We start from the raw sequence: 16198 nt of genomic DNA, 5'->3' as shown, positions 1-16198 counted from the left end.
CTTTCCAGCTCCCTACATTTTCTGTGCTTTGATCTAATGGATTTCTGGAAAGACTATAAATAGGGCAATGGGGTGTTGAAGCAACAAGAACTATGCACACAAAGATGTCCCATTTATAGAACAAGGACAAAGAGTGAAATAAACACCATGGGGAGGTGCTGATGTCAGGAATGCCACCCCCTCTCCACTCACTCCCCCACCCGCTTCTCTGTCATTCAAGCCCAGGATCACCTACCGGATCCGGAGGACAAACGTTTACTCCCCATCGGCATGGTATGTGCCCTTTGTCATCACGTTGGGCTCCACGTTGCTTCTGGTTCTCCTGGTGGCTCTGGTCATCCAGTTGGCCAAAGCCATCCACAGACACTGTCCCTGCAAGACTGGGAAGCACAAGAAACCTCCGTAAGTTGCCAGTGGGCTGGGCCCTTTCCCACGACTTCCTCTGGGACACTGTTTCCAGTGATGTCAGGCGAAGGAAAGAGAGAAAATTCCTTTGCAGGGTAGAGAGCGTGCTGGTGTGAAGGAAGGAAAAGGACACACGGGGAAAGAATCCTAGCTGCCCTTTGTCACAGAGTACCCTCTTCCTCACCTGCTGGGTCAGGAGAGGCAGTTCCTTTGGTTTTCCTGGGCATTGCCCTGTCCTCGATGTGTTTGTTCTCAAAGAAATTGGGTTTCAACCCCTCGATGACTTGCCCTGGATACATGCTTCAGAAAAAAAAAAAAAAAAATGCCCAACTGTGAGTCATGTTAGATATGCTGTGCTCATCTTTGTAGAATATTTAAAGATGGAATAGAATTAGAGGAAGCACAAAAAACAGATAAGGAAATTAAGCGTTTGGCTCCAGCAATTCAATTGGGCTTTCGTGTAACTAAATAATCCTTGTTCTTTTACACGTGGCCCTGACTTCTCACTCTCTAGGGCTGTAAATACAGACCTGTTTCCTCTCCCGCCTGCTCTCCACTAACACACCTGCAGGGGCTCTTTTACTGGCCATCTGAGGCACGAGAGTAAAGGAAGAGATCTCTAGATTGCTATAAGCTTCCCCAGGGCCAGTTTCCTGAGTTTCAGAAGCTCTTACCATTAGAACGAGGTGGTTCAGAGCCTGGGCTTTGGCCTTAGATAAGGCCTGGGTTCAAATCTTAGCTCTACCATTTCCTAAGTATATGGCTTTAGGCAGGTGGCAGCCTCTGTCCTTTTTTGAAAACTAAACAACTAAGTGAACAAATGCAAAAAAAGCACTTAGTACTGTTCCTGATATAAATGCTTCAACACACTGTTTTTTAAAAGCTTGTCGTATTATTTTTCCATGGCTCATTGAGCTCAGGATTCTAGATTCCCAGTTTAGCAATAAGCCCAAGAATCTTATGGTGTTGAGAACTTGAGTTTTAGAATTTCTCACTGGCAAAAGAAAGGGGTGCTAAGACTCATGTGCCTTTTAAAGGTATTTTGAAGACTAACTAGTACTATTAAATAATCTAAAATCTATAGATGAGAGACCCAAATAAAACCATAAGGCATAAGCATAAAGATGTGCTTTGCATTTTGCCATATTTATTGGGGAAGTTGCTATTGGCAACCTTGACTTCAAGGTAAGAAATCCTTTAGCATCTGCTGAAATTTAAAAAGGCATTTTTGTTTGGACTCTACTCACAAATTAATTTTTTTTTTTTTGGGGGGGGGGGGAATTGGCTCCAAAAAGTGATGCTTAAACTTGTAAAGATGGTGGTACTCTGTAGTGGGATTTGAGCAAAAGATCTTAAAGCAAGTCAGTTATCCAAATTGCTGTAACTCATAAGCAATTTATGGTTAAATGTTCAATATGCACCTTGTACCTGTTTGCTTTACCTTACATTCTAAATATTAGTCATTTTCAACATGGTTGACTTAAAAAAAAAAAAAAAAAAACACAAAAAACTCGCTAGTAATTCAGACTCAGACCTGCTCTCTCTGGAAATTAGTTATATCGTGTGGCAGCCAACATTTGTTCAATAGCAAAATAGAGCAAAATCAGAGAATCCAAGGTTATCAGGGAAAGGGTCTTAGAGTCCAAGGCCAGCTCTTTATGTTACCAGAAACCAAGGTTTAGCTGCCAGCCCTTGAGCCATCCTGCTGTGAGCTAACACTTCTGCTCAGCTAGCTACTAGGGAGAAAAATGGGGCAGGAAGAATGTCCGTTCTGATTGGGGTTGTTAAGCCTCATCCAGTTATCAGAGAGGATGTTTGCCCTGAAGTTCTAGAAAGCAATAATTTTCAAACTTATCAAGCTCTCAGAACCTCCTTAGTCCCAGACCAAGAGTGATGGAGCTACTCTGTTTGGAGCAAGGGTGCGAGCCCAGCCTCCAATTTAGTCCTCATCCCTGGCCCCTTTCCGTCAACTCCTGAATCCCAGGGAACACATTTGCCCAAAGGCCCCCGTTTGATGAGTGTACGAGTACAGAATGCTCTCAGGTTAATTCTTGTCCGTTCCTTTCCCCCCCATAGGATGAAGAAAGGAGGTATGTATGGTGACTACTCCCTTTGTTGCTGTTATTATTATTATTATTATTATCATCATCATCATCATCATCATCATCATCATTTTTGCTGGTTCTGTTGTAGTACATAAAAGGGCTCCGACTTGGCATAGAATCAGGATGTAATCCTGTCTGGGTGGATTTTTAGCCTCATCACCCATGGGTGGAGTGAAACTGAGGTCAGGCGTAGCTGGAGAAGAGGAAGGTCAGGATACTCGGTGCCGTTGGCCCACTCGAGTCACTCATTTTGGCCCCGCCTCTTCCCTACCCAGAGTCTCTTCTAATCAGCCCAACCTAAGTACCTAGAGGTCCGTTCCCCACTGGGTGGGACAGGATCGAAGAATTCTCTGTGGGTGAAATACAGGTGATATCTACTCTCTGCTGACCCCTCCTGAGGACAGCTAATGCTCTGTATTGGACGGATGCCTCTTTTTAAAGGACAAATGATACTTTATTCTGAGATTGTAGTGGATTTTATTATTTCCCAAGTTATTTAGGTCAGGCTAGTGAAAAGCGGGGGCTGGTGTAGTCCTATGGGCTGGGAGAACGGAATGATTTCAGGGACGTTGGTGAATTGAGCAAGGTCGATCTGACCAACTCTAAGCTCTCAGGCTAAGGAGATGTCACCACCTGGTCCCAAAAGGTTGTTGCCTCAAGGAGAACCCAGGCCATGGGGAGAGATAGAACAAAACATTGGGAAAGGTGTTTTTAAAAATGATTGTTTTAATCACTCCAATCATAGGTTTGTGTGTTTGACATGCACACAGCACATCTGAGCAGGATTAGAAATTTAATTATAATGGTTATTAATCACATCGAATGGGATGATTTAAATAAATGAGATTTTCACAAACAGTCTCCCACCCTAGTTCCTTTTTTAAAAGGGCATAGGGACTGGGTACAAGGAATCCCAACATTATCAACAAATATATCAACTCTTTCTTTCTTTTTTACCTATAAGTCACTTAAAACTAAATTCCATTTAAAAATGAATTTCTTAGGTCCAATAATAATAAGCTAGAAAAAGAGCAAAAAAATTTTTTTGTTTTGTTTTTTAATTCTATGTATTGTGTGTATTGTGGTGTGTGTGTGTGTGTGTGTGTGTGTGTGTGTGTCTGTTTCTGAGGAGATGGAAAGCCATCAACAAACATGTCTATAGAGAAAATGTTTTTGCCGTGTCTGCCATTCTGATTTCAAAGCCTGTTTAAGAGAAATCCCATGTGGAGGTAGAATTTTAAGGTCAATTTAGTGTCCAAGAAGCTTAACGTCTGTCTGTTCTATCCCCTGCAGAAATGAAGAGCACAAAGAGAGAAGTGGTGGTGGTAAGCTTGGCTGGCCACGGGGCGCCTGGCTTGGGTGGAGGATTGTGGGGGGGCTCCTGTCCCCCTCCCAGGCAGGCCCTGCTACAGCCTCGGGGGGAGTTTATCATTCCGGAAGATGCTTGTATTTGGCCACTGGAACAGATTGCTGTGTGACGTGCTCCTGGTAGAATTTGTTCCCTCCACTGAACATGTCTGCTGATATATTTGCAGAAGAACTGGATTTCATAAATATTGAATAGTGGTGTTTATTATCTACACCAGCTCTCCAGGAGAGTGAGTTGGGGGAAGAGGAGCTTAAAGACCAGTATTTAAGCGTTAGCCTTCTATAAGATTTCTTTCCTTTGCCCTTCCATAACCTTGGGGAAAAGTGCTAAAGTGCAGTTCTTGGGTCTAGGACTGGCTCTGCCCACTTGGACATATGATCTTGCAGACTCCCTCAGCCTTCTTTTAAAATATTTTTTTTTTTGGAGAGAAACATCTATGTGAGAGTAGAACATTGATCGGCTCCCTCCCGTTAAACTCCAACAAGGGATTGAGCCACAGCCCTGGCATGTGCCCTAATCAGGAATCGAACCTTTTGGGGTGATGCCAAACAATTGAGCCACACTGGCCAGGGCTCCCTCAGCCTCTTTAAGCTTTAGATTCCTCATCTGTGGGATGGGAGTGAGGATGCCTGCCCGGAGATAACGGGTGGGGAGATATTTTGGAAAATGTTTAGAGTCACACAAATGCCATCTTTGTGGCTGGAGAGTTAGTTACCCCTGCTCACCGCCTTGCTTTTCTTTTACTGAGTGATGACGCTTGAACAAGACACCCCTCCACACTCACCTCCCCCGACGTCTCATAATAAGACTTTGTTATGATCCCAGACCCATCACTTTGGGGCGTGATAAGCACATCCAGGGGGACAATTCAGAGCACTGGAATGCTTGCTTCAGGCTCATAGCTAAGTATTTACAGGTGTCGGCCTTGATACAAACAAGAGGAAGAGGTGATCTCTCGTTTCCAGGTGTTGTTGTCTAAGGCAAGTGTCCTTCATTCAGAGACTGCCTCAGACTTACGTAATATTAGTTAATCAAGTAAATAAAATATTTCCATGACCATAAAAAGTGGGGCTGCTGAGCTGATTAGATCGACGAAACCCATCCAGTCTGCATTTCCTCTCTCTTCCGTGCTGGGGAGCGGTGGATAAGTGAGTAGGCATTGGAGTAAGTGATAAATTCTGGGGTTGAAGGGCCCAGGAAACTCCAAACACAGCCCTCATCAGCATGCCAAAGAATGACACCCTTGGAGGACACCGTGTGAGGGAAGAGAGCGTTTCAGTGGGGTCGGAGGTTGGGTCCTAGAGGGTGCCACAGAGAACGGGTCAGGGGGAGAAGAAGATATGGAGCACAGGGCTTGGGTAAGGCAGGCCAAGCCCTGCTGCAACGCTGCACCGACTTAAGGGACACAGCCAGAGCCCAGGGTGGGAGCACGTGGGTGCTCATCTGTGCCTGCCTCCCACGTCTGCCCGGCAGTGGGCTTAGGCAAGGCAGGTCTTAGCCGGTGCTTGTAGCATTTCTGCTCTTTCTTCCATGCAGCATAGACACCTTTTACTCAGGATGCTTTCCTACCCCTGAGTCTGGGCTAAATGTCCTCCTCCCACTCCCACCGGCATCCCCGTAGCATCCTCTGTCCCCTCTCCCCCATTTAGCCCTTCTCACTCTGTACTGTAGTGCCAGTATGTCAGTGGCCTTACACTTGATTGCAAGCTCTGTGCGGGCAGTAACCACTCCTGCGTGTTCACTGCATCTAGCACGGTGCCCATGGAGTAAGTGCCCAGAAGGCCCTGGGTAAGAAGCTGAGGCTGTGAGGATGTGGCCTTGCCTGGGAGGAGGATGGTGCTTGATACTGCGTGAGGCTGTGCTGGCAGCTGTCTCTCTTCTCTCCTCAGCAAACCATCCAGATGAGCACTGTCTTCGATGGTGAAGCCACAGACCCAGGTGACTAAGGGGCAGTGCCACCCAATAGAGTGTTCTGCATATTCCAGGCTATTAGAACCTTGTCCAATGTCATGCCCTTACCTCAGTTTTGATTGGTCAGCTATACGGTGCTGACCCTTCTAGGCTGCAGTACAAGGTGAGACCAGCTCTGAGCTGAGCTGGCTTGCAGACACGGGATGGCGTGCGAGGCCTCAGAGGGTCTCCACCTCCAGGCTCCTCCTCAAGGACCATACTGCTGTCTAGCCTCCCTTTCCAAACCACAAACCAAGTCAGGGAACTGTCAAATTCAAGAACCCCCATGACTCCCTCCTGCTCATTGGGACTGAGCCTCCACCCCTGATCCTCTCTGAATGCTTCCCACGCCATCCTATGTGGGAGTGAGAGATATGGAGCAATGGGACGGATGGCTTCTTTTTTTTTTTTCCCCCAGACCAGGGCCAAGAATTTCTTCTTGGTTGGCAAGATAAACAGAAGGTAAAGCTGGCCTCCCGAGCTCTCCTCACCCCCATGAAACCAGCTCCAAATTTAGCTCCTTTACACACATCCTTCCACTCACAAAGGCTCAATTATAGACATGAATAAAGGGAAGGAAACCACATTCAGGAGGCAAGTGTGCTGGCTCCCTGCCACGCTCACATGCAAAGGGCTCGGCCGTCCTCGGAAGGGGGATGGCTCCTCTCCAGCACGGGCTGCTGCCGCTGCCGCTGGAATTAAATTTCCCTCTATTATTAGGTACTTGTTACCATAATGTGCCCGCATTAGCATAAGTGCTGGTGGATCCTCCGCGGAGAGGCCGCTGGCGCTGCATGGAGAGGGCAGGTGCAGGGGCTCGCCTGGAGCTCCGAGGGAGAGGCCATGGGAGCCGGGGCCGGTGCTCTGTGTGTGTGTGTGTGTGTGTGTGTGTGTGTGTGTGTGAGAGAGAGAGAGAGAGAGAGAGAGAGAGAGAGAGAGAGAGAGAGTGTGTGTGAGAGAGAGAGTGTGTGTGTGTGTCTGTGTGTGTGTGTGTGTGTGTGTGTGTGAGAGAGAGAGAGAGAGTGTGTGTGTGTGTGTGTGTGTGTGAGTGAGAGAGAGAGAGAGAGAGTGTGTGTGTGTGTGTGTGTGTGTGTGTGTGTGTGTTTGCAGCAGGAAGAAGGAAGAAGTGAGCCAACTGGACAAATGTGAACAGACACGTCAATTAGCGTCCGCTGGCTCTGACGCGATACAAATGGCCCCCCTGCTTCCTCTCCACGGGGGCCAGATTGGTGTGCCTGTGTCCGCACACCTCTGCTCCCCGAACATAAATACCAATCGAAGTCTTCACCTCCTCCCTTGGTGAATGTCTTTGAAGAGCAGGCATTCTGGGGTCTTTTAACACAAGTCGAATGAGATGGGTAACCCCATTAGGAAGTGAACCTAATTTGTCCGAGGCTCCCACAGAGTTCCAGATTTATGTGGCCTTCTCGTCTGGCAGTGGAGACGGCCTGAGACTCCCCGAACCTTCCTGCCCGCGGAGGCAGTGCATTTGCTACCAGGGTGGAAAGGGCAGGCTGGTGAGGACTGCTGGCGCTGCTCACAAGAGTGCTTTCCATCCTTGCGATTCTCAGATTCCCACCTGCTGGCATTCTTCATCTGCTCCGGGGCTGGGGCTAGACAGGGTGGAGATGGGAGGAGAGAGAGTCATTCGTTTACAGGGTCATTGTATTTCCCCCTCTCCCCCCAGTTACTGGTGCAAAGTATGAATTCAACTCAAGAACTGGAGCCAGAAAGTGGAAAGGTTCCTTAATGCAAACGTCAAACTGGAAAGAGTCCAGCTACCCGGAAGCTGCTGCAAGCAGCGCTGTCTCCGCGGGAGGGACCGGGCCACGGAGGAGCACCCACAAAGAAGGAGATGGGCTGAGCGGCCAAGCTCAGGATGCAGATGCAGGCCCAGGTTCCAGAAATGACCATGGCAAGCCGGGCACCCCAAAGAACAGAGACCCCGCCCTCAAGAGCCGAGCTTCCCCCAAACCTCGCCCAGGGAAGTGAGTGGTGTGTGGTTCTTGGTCCCACAGAAGAGCAAGAGAGGGACCTCGACCCTCTGAGGGATGCTGCCTCCCCCTAAATTCTACGGGAGCCTGTGAGGTGCCACGGGAGGAGAAACATGGCCTGAAGGGACTCGGAGACCCAGGGTCCCACATGGGATGTTGAAAACAGCACAAGAGGGTTGGATGGCACAGTTGCCTTTTTCTGAGACGGCACAGGAGACATTGGTCCCAGGTCTCCATGCCTCTACTCAGCTGGGCCACTAACGTTTGGACATGGAATTATTGTGTTTCTTCTTCCCATTGATTGCTAGGAAGCTCCATTCAGTCCGTCCCTAGGCAGAACACAGAACTTTCTGATATTAATGCTGAGGACTACCCACACACCTGATTTCATCTTCTTTTCCTGCCTTCCTTTTAGCATTTATAAATAAAGTTCAACACCATCCACCTTTGTAAGTCCCCGTAAATCTTTTTTCAAAAGGAGCCATGCAGTGAAAAGGAAATGGGTGAAGCCCTCGCTGGCTTGGCTTAGTGGGTAAAGTGTTGACCTTCGGACTGAAGGGTCGAGGGTTCGTTTCTGTCAAGGACATATGCCTGAGTTGTGGGCTCAATCCTCAACAGGGGGTGCCCCCGTGCAGGAAACAGTCAATCAGTGATTCTCTCTCATCGTTGATGTTTCTATCTTTCTCTCTCTCTCTCCCTTTCTCTCAGAAATCAACATCAACAACAAATTTAAAAAAAAAAAAAAGAAGAAAAGAAATGGGTGAATAGATATGGGTTATTCTTTTGGAAAGAGGAAAACAGCAAACAGCTGCTTTTATTTTATATTGAGGCACAACTTATATTCAAGGTAGTCAGCTCAATAGCAGGCTCCTCCCAGAGGCAGGAGGGTAGTTATCACCATAGATTAGTTTTGCTTATTTGAGCTTCACAGGTGTGCCCTTTCATGCCTGGCTTCTCTTGCTGGATATACCACGTCTGTGAAATCCACCCGTGTCATATTGTAGATCAGCAGTCCAGTTCTCTTCACTGTTGTGGAGGCTGCTTTAAGCTTTTCACTGTTATAAACTCAGCCTGTGAACTTTCTCGTGTATGTCTTCTTGTGAGCACAAACGTGTTTCTTGGGAGCATGTTCCTAGGAGTGGACATGCTCGAGCCATTGCAGGAATCTGCTGAGAATTCCAAACTTGGTGGCTCCACTCTATACTTCCACCAGCAATAACTGAGAGTTCTGGTTGCCTTCCTTCCTTGTCCACACTTGGTGTTGTCAGTCCTTTTAATTTTAGCCATCCAGATTAAAATTTTTCATGAAATGAAGTCACTTTTTTTCTTAAAGCCAAAAACCAACCAAACAAACAAAAAGAAAGAACCTAACAACAACAAAACACACACACACACACACACACGAACCTTGCAGCCTCCCTACCCTGCTCCTTTCCTGCCTCCTGATATTGAGGGAGCCAGGAGTTGACTGGGGACACGTGGGATGCTCTAACTAACCCTGCAGCTGGGGTGAGCAGTGACCTGGAAATAAACCAGACCACGATGGGGTAGGAAATGGAACTTTCCAGGGTGTGACTCGTGGAGATGGAGCAATCTGTTTTCCTTCCCTGTCCTGTTCCCCAGTGGCAGAGGCATCAGTCCAAAACCCACAAGATAAGACCAGGGGTAGAGTCTGTCAGAGCACCAGCTCCTGCCCAGTTTTGAGAACTCCCCACAGTGGCCGGTAGGGGGCACTCAAGATCCATCCTGCAAATGCAGAACCTCAGAGGGTGATGCCGCAGGTCTATTGTGTGCCTGCGTGCCAGTGTGACTTCTCAAGAAAGAGAAACGTTTCAAAAAATGCTTGGCCTAGAGCAGGCAATGATTAATTAATAAGGGTTGGTTGCCAGGGAACTCCCTTGAATAGGTTTAAATTTTGCAAAAGAAGGCAGAGCTGTTCTTTGTGGAGGTTAAAGTGGGTGAAGTGGCCGATTACCCATTTAAGACTCTGAAAGTCTGTGGAGCTCCAAGTAAAGCGCCTTCCTCAGAAGCTCTCGGCCTCGATGCAAATAGAATGAGGCTTGGAGAAGGCTGAAGGGGCACCTAATAACTGTTTATGAGCCCATTAAGGATGATTAGAAGGAGGGCGGTGAGCAGCTGTTCTCCTTTCTTCAGCGATGACAGGGCTGGAGGGAATTGTGCCTCTCGGCCAGGAGGAGAGATTTAAGCGCAGAGAGGGAGGGGCTTCCCAAAGGCTGGGGGCTGCTTGAAGACCTCACTCTCTTCCCTGGTGATGGGCAGGAAGAGCTTCCTGTCTTCCCAGCCCCAACATGTGAACCCTGAGGAACTCCAGACCTGGGGTCAGGGGAGCACCAGGAGGCTTTGGCCGAGAGAAAACCTGCCTTTTCTTTTGCCCTTTTGGCTACTTAATTAGTGGAAATCAGAAGTCTGAGGTCCAGGGTTAAGGCCATTGACCAGGTTTGGGGAAAATAAAAGTGAACTGGCCCTAGCTGGTTTGACTCAGTGGATAGAGCATCAGCCTGTGGACTGAAGGGTCCTTGGTTTGATTCCGGTCAGAGGCACATGCCTGGGTTGTGGGCCCTATCCCCAGTGGAGTGCGTGTGGGAGGCAGCTGATCAATGGTTGTCTTTCATCCTTGATGTTTCTGTCTTTCTCTCCCTCGCCCTTCCTCTCTGAAATCAATAATATATATATATATATATATATATATATATATATATATATATATATATATATATATATATTAAGTGAATGAAATTAAGTCAGGGATGATTACAGATCTTGTGAAATATTCCCCTTTTTCTCTCCCAAGGTCTTAGACACAAATGAATGTATTAGAGCTAATTTTGACCTGTCTGATTTTGAGTCATTATAAAATTGGGGCAAAGACATTCAGGGATTAGACCACAATTAGAGGGATCCCTAATTGTTGAGGGATTTAAAGCCATGTGGTGAATTCTCAAGTTTTTGAGCTTTTCGTGTGCTCAGTAGGAGGCAGGGACCAGGGACCGCATCTCTGTCTGCATTGAAGCACGTGTGGCTCAGTAACAGAAAATGGGCAGTGACACACTCGCTCCTCAGAGCCCTCGTTCACATCTGTAGTTCTATCACTTGCCTTTTTATGAAATATGTTTTGTGATGGCTGAGAAAATTAAAGCAACAAAACGAGTGAATATAGAAAATGACTGCTATTAAAACTTGATGTTTCTCATTTCAAACTTCATGTGCGTGTTTACACCTCCCACTCATTCAATAACTATTTATGGAGCATCAACTGTGCATGAGGTGAAGACTCAGAAGTAAGCACAGCAGCCCAGACCCCTGCCCTGGGGGAGCTTACATCCTGTCTGCTAAGGCTGGGTGCAGTCTGCTCTTAGTAAGCATCCCCAACGGTTCTATGTCCAGGTCCGTCCTGGCCTATTTATTTCTTGGTTCCTTGAGTGTTCCATCTGAAAGGTAAATTAACCAACACCTGGAATCTCCTTTCTGAAGGAACAGACCATTCAGAACCATTTAAATATTTCTACAAACGTAATGGGTAGCCGTTGTCAGAGAATAGTTGAGATGCCCACACACGGGCCCAGCCTTGGGTTATCAGGCTAACGTCCTGTTTACACACCTCCAGACGGCAGCTTGGAAGCAAAGAAAATGGGGGATGGAAGTATCCTGAGTGAAACACTTGAGCTGGAGCTCAGGGAAAAGGTCAAACAGAGGTGGGAGAATTTGGGGGGAGACTCAGGTCACCGAAACTCTCCTATGAGTCACCTGTATTGGTACAAGATGTGGCTCCTCTTCTAAGGGAAAGAACCAACTGAGAAGAGAACAGGCTGATGGACCAAAGAACTAAATGAGTTTCATGGATAGTGAGTGCTGGACCAGACTCTGAACGTATGATGGGAGACCTGGGACCTCAGAGAAGGATCTTAAAGGTAGAGATGAGTTCAAAGTGGGAGAGAAGAGAAACTTTGAGCAAAGACGAAAGCATTCCGAATTCTGATCTGTAATCCATTTTCCACAAATACTTGTCCTGTGTAACCTGGAGTGAGTAACCACAACCCAATACAGAGCCTCCTGGGTTTGTAGCAAGTACTCAGCAGGCATTTGTAGAATTGGATTGAAATAAGCGTGGGTGTAGTTTGTTTTCTACTCAGGTCATGTAGCAGCCACAACTTTTCTAACCAGATCCGGACAAACATCATCATAATCAACAACAGTTACCAAGTGCCTAACTAGTACCTGCATGGTTCTAGGCTCTGGGGACCCAGCCATAAATAAAACAATGTTCTTAGTGTTTTCATCCTAATGAGAAATGAGACATTGAATATACAAATAGACAAGGGCCAGACAATATACAGAAATAGGACTCTGACCTACAACCTTTAGCAGTCTGTCCAGGAGACCAACCCCCTTTCCAGGAAGCTGAGTGTCGCTTCTGAAACAACCAGCCCAGGTGGCCAGAACTTAATTAACATAATTAAGAGCTTCCCTAATTTTTGTCTCTGTTTCCAACTTAGGACTGACCAGTGAAAGCTAAATATGCACCCACAACCAATCACCCAGGGTGCCCCCTCCCTACTTACCCACCTACAGCTGCCCCATGCCAACAGCCTCCAATCCAGGCACACCTGAAGCCTTCCTTTTTTCAAGATAAAGCTTTTCCATTCCTCTGCTCTCTTCTGAGTCTCTGCTAAAATGCAAGAGACAGTGGCTGACTCCCTGGCCATAGTGAGCTATGAATAAATAGTCTTTGCTTACATGGTGAGCTATGAATAAATAGTCTTTGCTTACATGGTTGTTCCTTGTTTATTTCTACTGGGATGAGAGAGAGAGAGAGAGAGAGAGAGAGAGAGAGAGAGAGAGAGAGAGAGAGAGAGAGAGAGAGTGTTAATTGTGGTAAATGCTATTGAGACAAGTGAACAGGGTCATGGTGATGGAGGGTGGTGTTGGCCATGGTAAGTAGGGTGGTCAAGGAAGGTGCCCTTTAGCGTGAGAGGGAAGTGGGGAAAGAGCCATGCAGGTAACTGGGAAGAACCTTCCAATTGAGAGTCCAAGGCAAGGAGGAGCTGAGAATCCGTAGGAGGAACAGAATGATGAGCCTATGGACCGGAGATGACTTCAGGCAGGGGAAATGGGGGAATACCTGGGGGTGGGGATGTGTGGTCATCACGGGAGGCCTGGAGAGCCATTGTAAGGACTTTGGCTTTTACTCTGAGTGTGGTGGGGAGTCGCTGAAGGGTTTTGAGAAGAGGAGTGGCATAATTTGATTTATGTTTTAAAAGCATCTCTCTGGGCCCTAGCCAAGTGGCTCATTCAGTTGGTTAGGAAATTATCCCGATATACCAAGTTCGAAGGTTCAATCCCCGATCAGGGCACAAATAAGAATCAACCAATGGCTGAAACCAGTTTGGCTCAATGGATACTAGATAGAGCGTTGGCCTGTGGACTGAAAGGTCCCAGGTTCCATTCCGGTCAAGGGCATGTACCTTGGTTGCGGGCACATCCCCAGTAAGGGGTGTGCAAGAGGCAGCTGATCGATGATTCTTTCTCATCGATGTTTTTAACTCTCTAGCCTCTCTCTTCCTCTCTGTAAAAAAATCAATCAAATATATATTTTTTTAAAAAGAAAAAAAAGAACCAACCAATGAGTGCATTTGATAGATGGAACAATAAATCGATGTTTCTCTCTCTGTCTAAAAATTCAATTTATCAATTTTAAAAAATAAAAGTAAAAGCATTTCTCTGATTGTTGACTTGAGAGTAGACATCAGGGAGGCAGGAAACAGGGGTGGAAACAGAGACCAATTAGGCAGCTATTGGATTCATCTGGACATGAGATGGCAGCGGCTTGGTCCCAGATGGCAGAGGTGAAGGATGGTGGAAGCCGGTGTGTGAAAACCTTGCAAGACCTTCCAGAAGAAGTGCCCCAGCTATAAGAGGAGTCCTGACTTCTCTTGGGATCTATTCCCGAATTGGATAAAGGGGCCCTGCAGGGTTAGCGCCCCGCTCAATGGACATTACCAGATACAGCTGCTTCAGATCACACGAGGCAGCTCTCCCTGAATGCCCCGTGCCTCCTCGGTGGAACCCACTGCTCTGGGGGGCGGTGGTTAGGTGTGTGCTGGAGGAATAAACAGTAAAGATTTGGCCACACCGAACTTCCTGTCAAGACTCCAAACTGGCTTCAAAGAAACAGAGGAAACAGGCTTGACTGGTGTTTTCTAGGCGCCCTGCAGTGGGGAAGGTGGCAGGCACCCCATTCCACCTGATCGGGGCATTCGATAAGCTCTCAATCTGAAGAGGCACAGCTCTGACTAAACACCTTGCACCAGGAGATCCGTGTTGTATGAAAAATGGTTGCCTGTGGCTCCCAAGAGAAGCTAAGCTCTTAGGAACCTCCTCTCTTTAGAGGGAAAAAGGAGATGAGTGCGGCCTGGGAACCTGGAGCCAGATGATCAGATTTTCGGGCACAGTCCCTACTTAAAATGGGGTGCCCTACCATTCCTATGAGTATAAGTCGTAATTACCAATCCTAATTTTTGCTTTGAAAAACGTGATTCTTGTAAGTCTTAAGACCAAGGCAGGGGAGAGGACAATGGGAGGAAAGGAGAAATATGTAAGACGTTAAACAATAAAGAATTTAAATTAAAAAAAAAAAAAGACCAAGGCAAAGTGTGCTTATAGCTTTGCATTCTTCCCATGTAGTGCCTGCTCAGAGGTAAGCACGGCTGCCCTGGCAGGCCGCCCCAGGTCCTCAGAAGCCCTTCCATGTCAGGGGGATTCGGAAACAGCCCGTGGCTGCTGTGGCCCCTCCAGGACCCGGAGGGGCTGCGGGAAGGAAGCTGGTTAATCTGATTCACAGATGAGGCTCGTAAGAGGTTCTCTCCCTCAGCTGCCCATCTCATCTGTTCGTCCGCAGTCAGAGCACTCTCCAGCTGGCATGCTAAGCGGCCTTTGATTTTATTTTGGGTAACGACTTCATTGTTTGTTCTGTGATTTAATTTACATACCATAAAATTCAGCGGTTTTGCAGAGTGGTACAGCCATCACTACTGTTGAGTTCTAAAGCATTTTTATTACTCCCAAAATGAGCTCTGTAGCCATTAATAGATATCCCCCATTCTCAAGCTCTGGCACCCAGTGACCTACTATCCGTCTCTATGAATTTGCCTCTCCTGTATATTTCATATAAATAGAATCATATATTATTTGTCCTTTTTTTGACTGGCTTCTTTTGCTCAGCATCCTGTTTTCAAGATTCATGGCTGGATCGTGTTCTGTTGAGTGGATATACCTCATTTGTTTATCCACTCATCAGTTGATAGACATTCGGGTTGTTTCTACCTTTTGGCTCTTACAAATAATGCTACAATAAATGTTCATGTACAAGTTCTTGTGCAAACGTATGTCCTCACCAACCATGCGTAAGGGTTTGAAAAGCTTTTAGAATGGGCAGGTGAGATGCCTCAGCCCAGGTCACAGTGGGACATTCAGCCTTTCCCCAGTGCTGTCAGCTCTGGCATGAGCAGTCTGGATGTGGCCTGGATGCTGGTCCATCTCGCTGAGCTTCACAATAGCATCTTCCCTTGCACCTGAGCCCTCTGCATACAGGTCCTCACACACCTCAGGATTGCAATGCGTGTCTAACATGCACTGAGCTGCTACCTGCCTCTGATCCCCACAATACTCTTCTGAGGATGGTCTGGTTATCTGCTTTTTACCGGTGGGAAAGCTGAGGGTGGAGAGATAAAGGAACTTGCGGAGGACCCAGAGCTGGGACTGACCCTCCAGTGGGAAGGGCTCAGCTGTGGCCTTTGATTTGTGTTCTGGTGGGGAAAGGTGTCAGGCGAACCCTCAGATGAGCCCTCGGATGGAGTAACTCTCTTCCCTGGAAGCTCAAGGCTTCTCGTAGCCACAGAAATCAAACCTTCTCTGGTGCAGCATCAATACGAGCTGAGAGGGTCCTCTTCTTCATGGTTTTTGGGTGTGGGATCCCTGTCCTCCCACAGCCCTGGTGAGCCCAGCACATAAGGCTTTGGGCTGGATAAAAGGCAAAGTTCTTTCTTCTCTCTGTTCTACACACATTCCCCACCTGTCTACTGCTCAGCAAAAGCAGTCTCGCCTCAGCATGAGTGACCAAGCGCCTTTCAAAGACATTAAATCAAGATTCCTCACTCAGAAACAGCGCCCTCTTCCCGAAGGGGAAGGAGCTGCAGTAACCAAAGCTGGCCAGCAGGGGCTCTTTTTGCCATTTTCTGGACCCTGAGTGGTCCTGAAAAGTCTCTTAAAAGACAGGCTCTTTCTTCCCACCTTTCCCCACGCTTTCCAGCGTCTGTGTTCTCAGGGCTGCAGAGGGCAGCCGCAGGGCATCCACGGTC

The 16198-nt window shown here is 47.4% G+C and overlaps 1 protein-coding gene across 1 annotated transcript in view; it reads left to right on the top strand.

Annotated features, from left to right (window-relative positions):
• The window catches only part of CDHR3 (cadherin related family member 3), a gene marked incomplete at both ends in the record, with an annotated part of 52666 nt that extends 44845 nt beyond the window's left edge, over positions 1 to 7821 (top strand). Inside the window, 5 exons of the mRNA XM_084897819.1 lie at positions 221 to 402; positions 2482 to 2495; positions 3804 to 3835; positions 5769 to 5817; positions 7517 to 7821. Coding sequence (XP_084753945.1) covers positions 221 to 402; positions 2482 to 2495; positions 3804 to 3835; positions 5769 to 5817; positions 7517 to 7821 — 582 coding nt within the window. The remainder of the gene's footprint in view (positions 1 to 220; positions 403 to 2481; positions 2496 to 3803; positions 3836 to 5768; positions 5818 to 7516) is intronic.
• Between the last annotated feature and the right edge of the window lie 8377 nt (positions 7822 to 16198).

The sequence above is a fragment of the Pipistrellus hanaki genome (assembly GCF_964339955.1).
Source record: "Pipistrellus hanaki genome assembly, chromosome: 10".
Lineage (NCBI taxonomy): Eukaryota > Metazoa > Chordata > Mammalia > Chiroptera > Vespertilionidae > Pipistrellus > Pipistrellus hanaki.
This window is presented reverse-complemented; position numbering and strand designations above follow the sequence as displayed.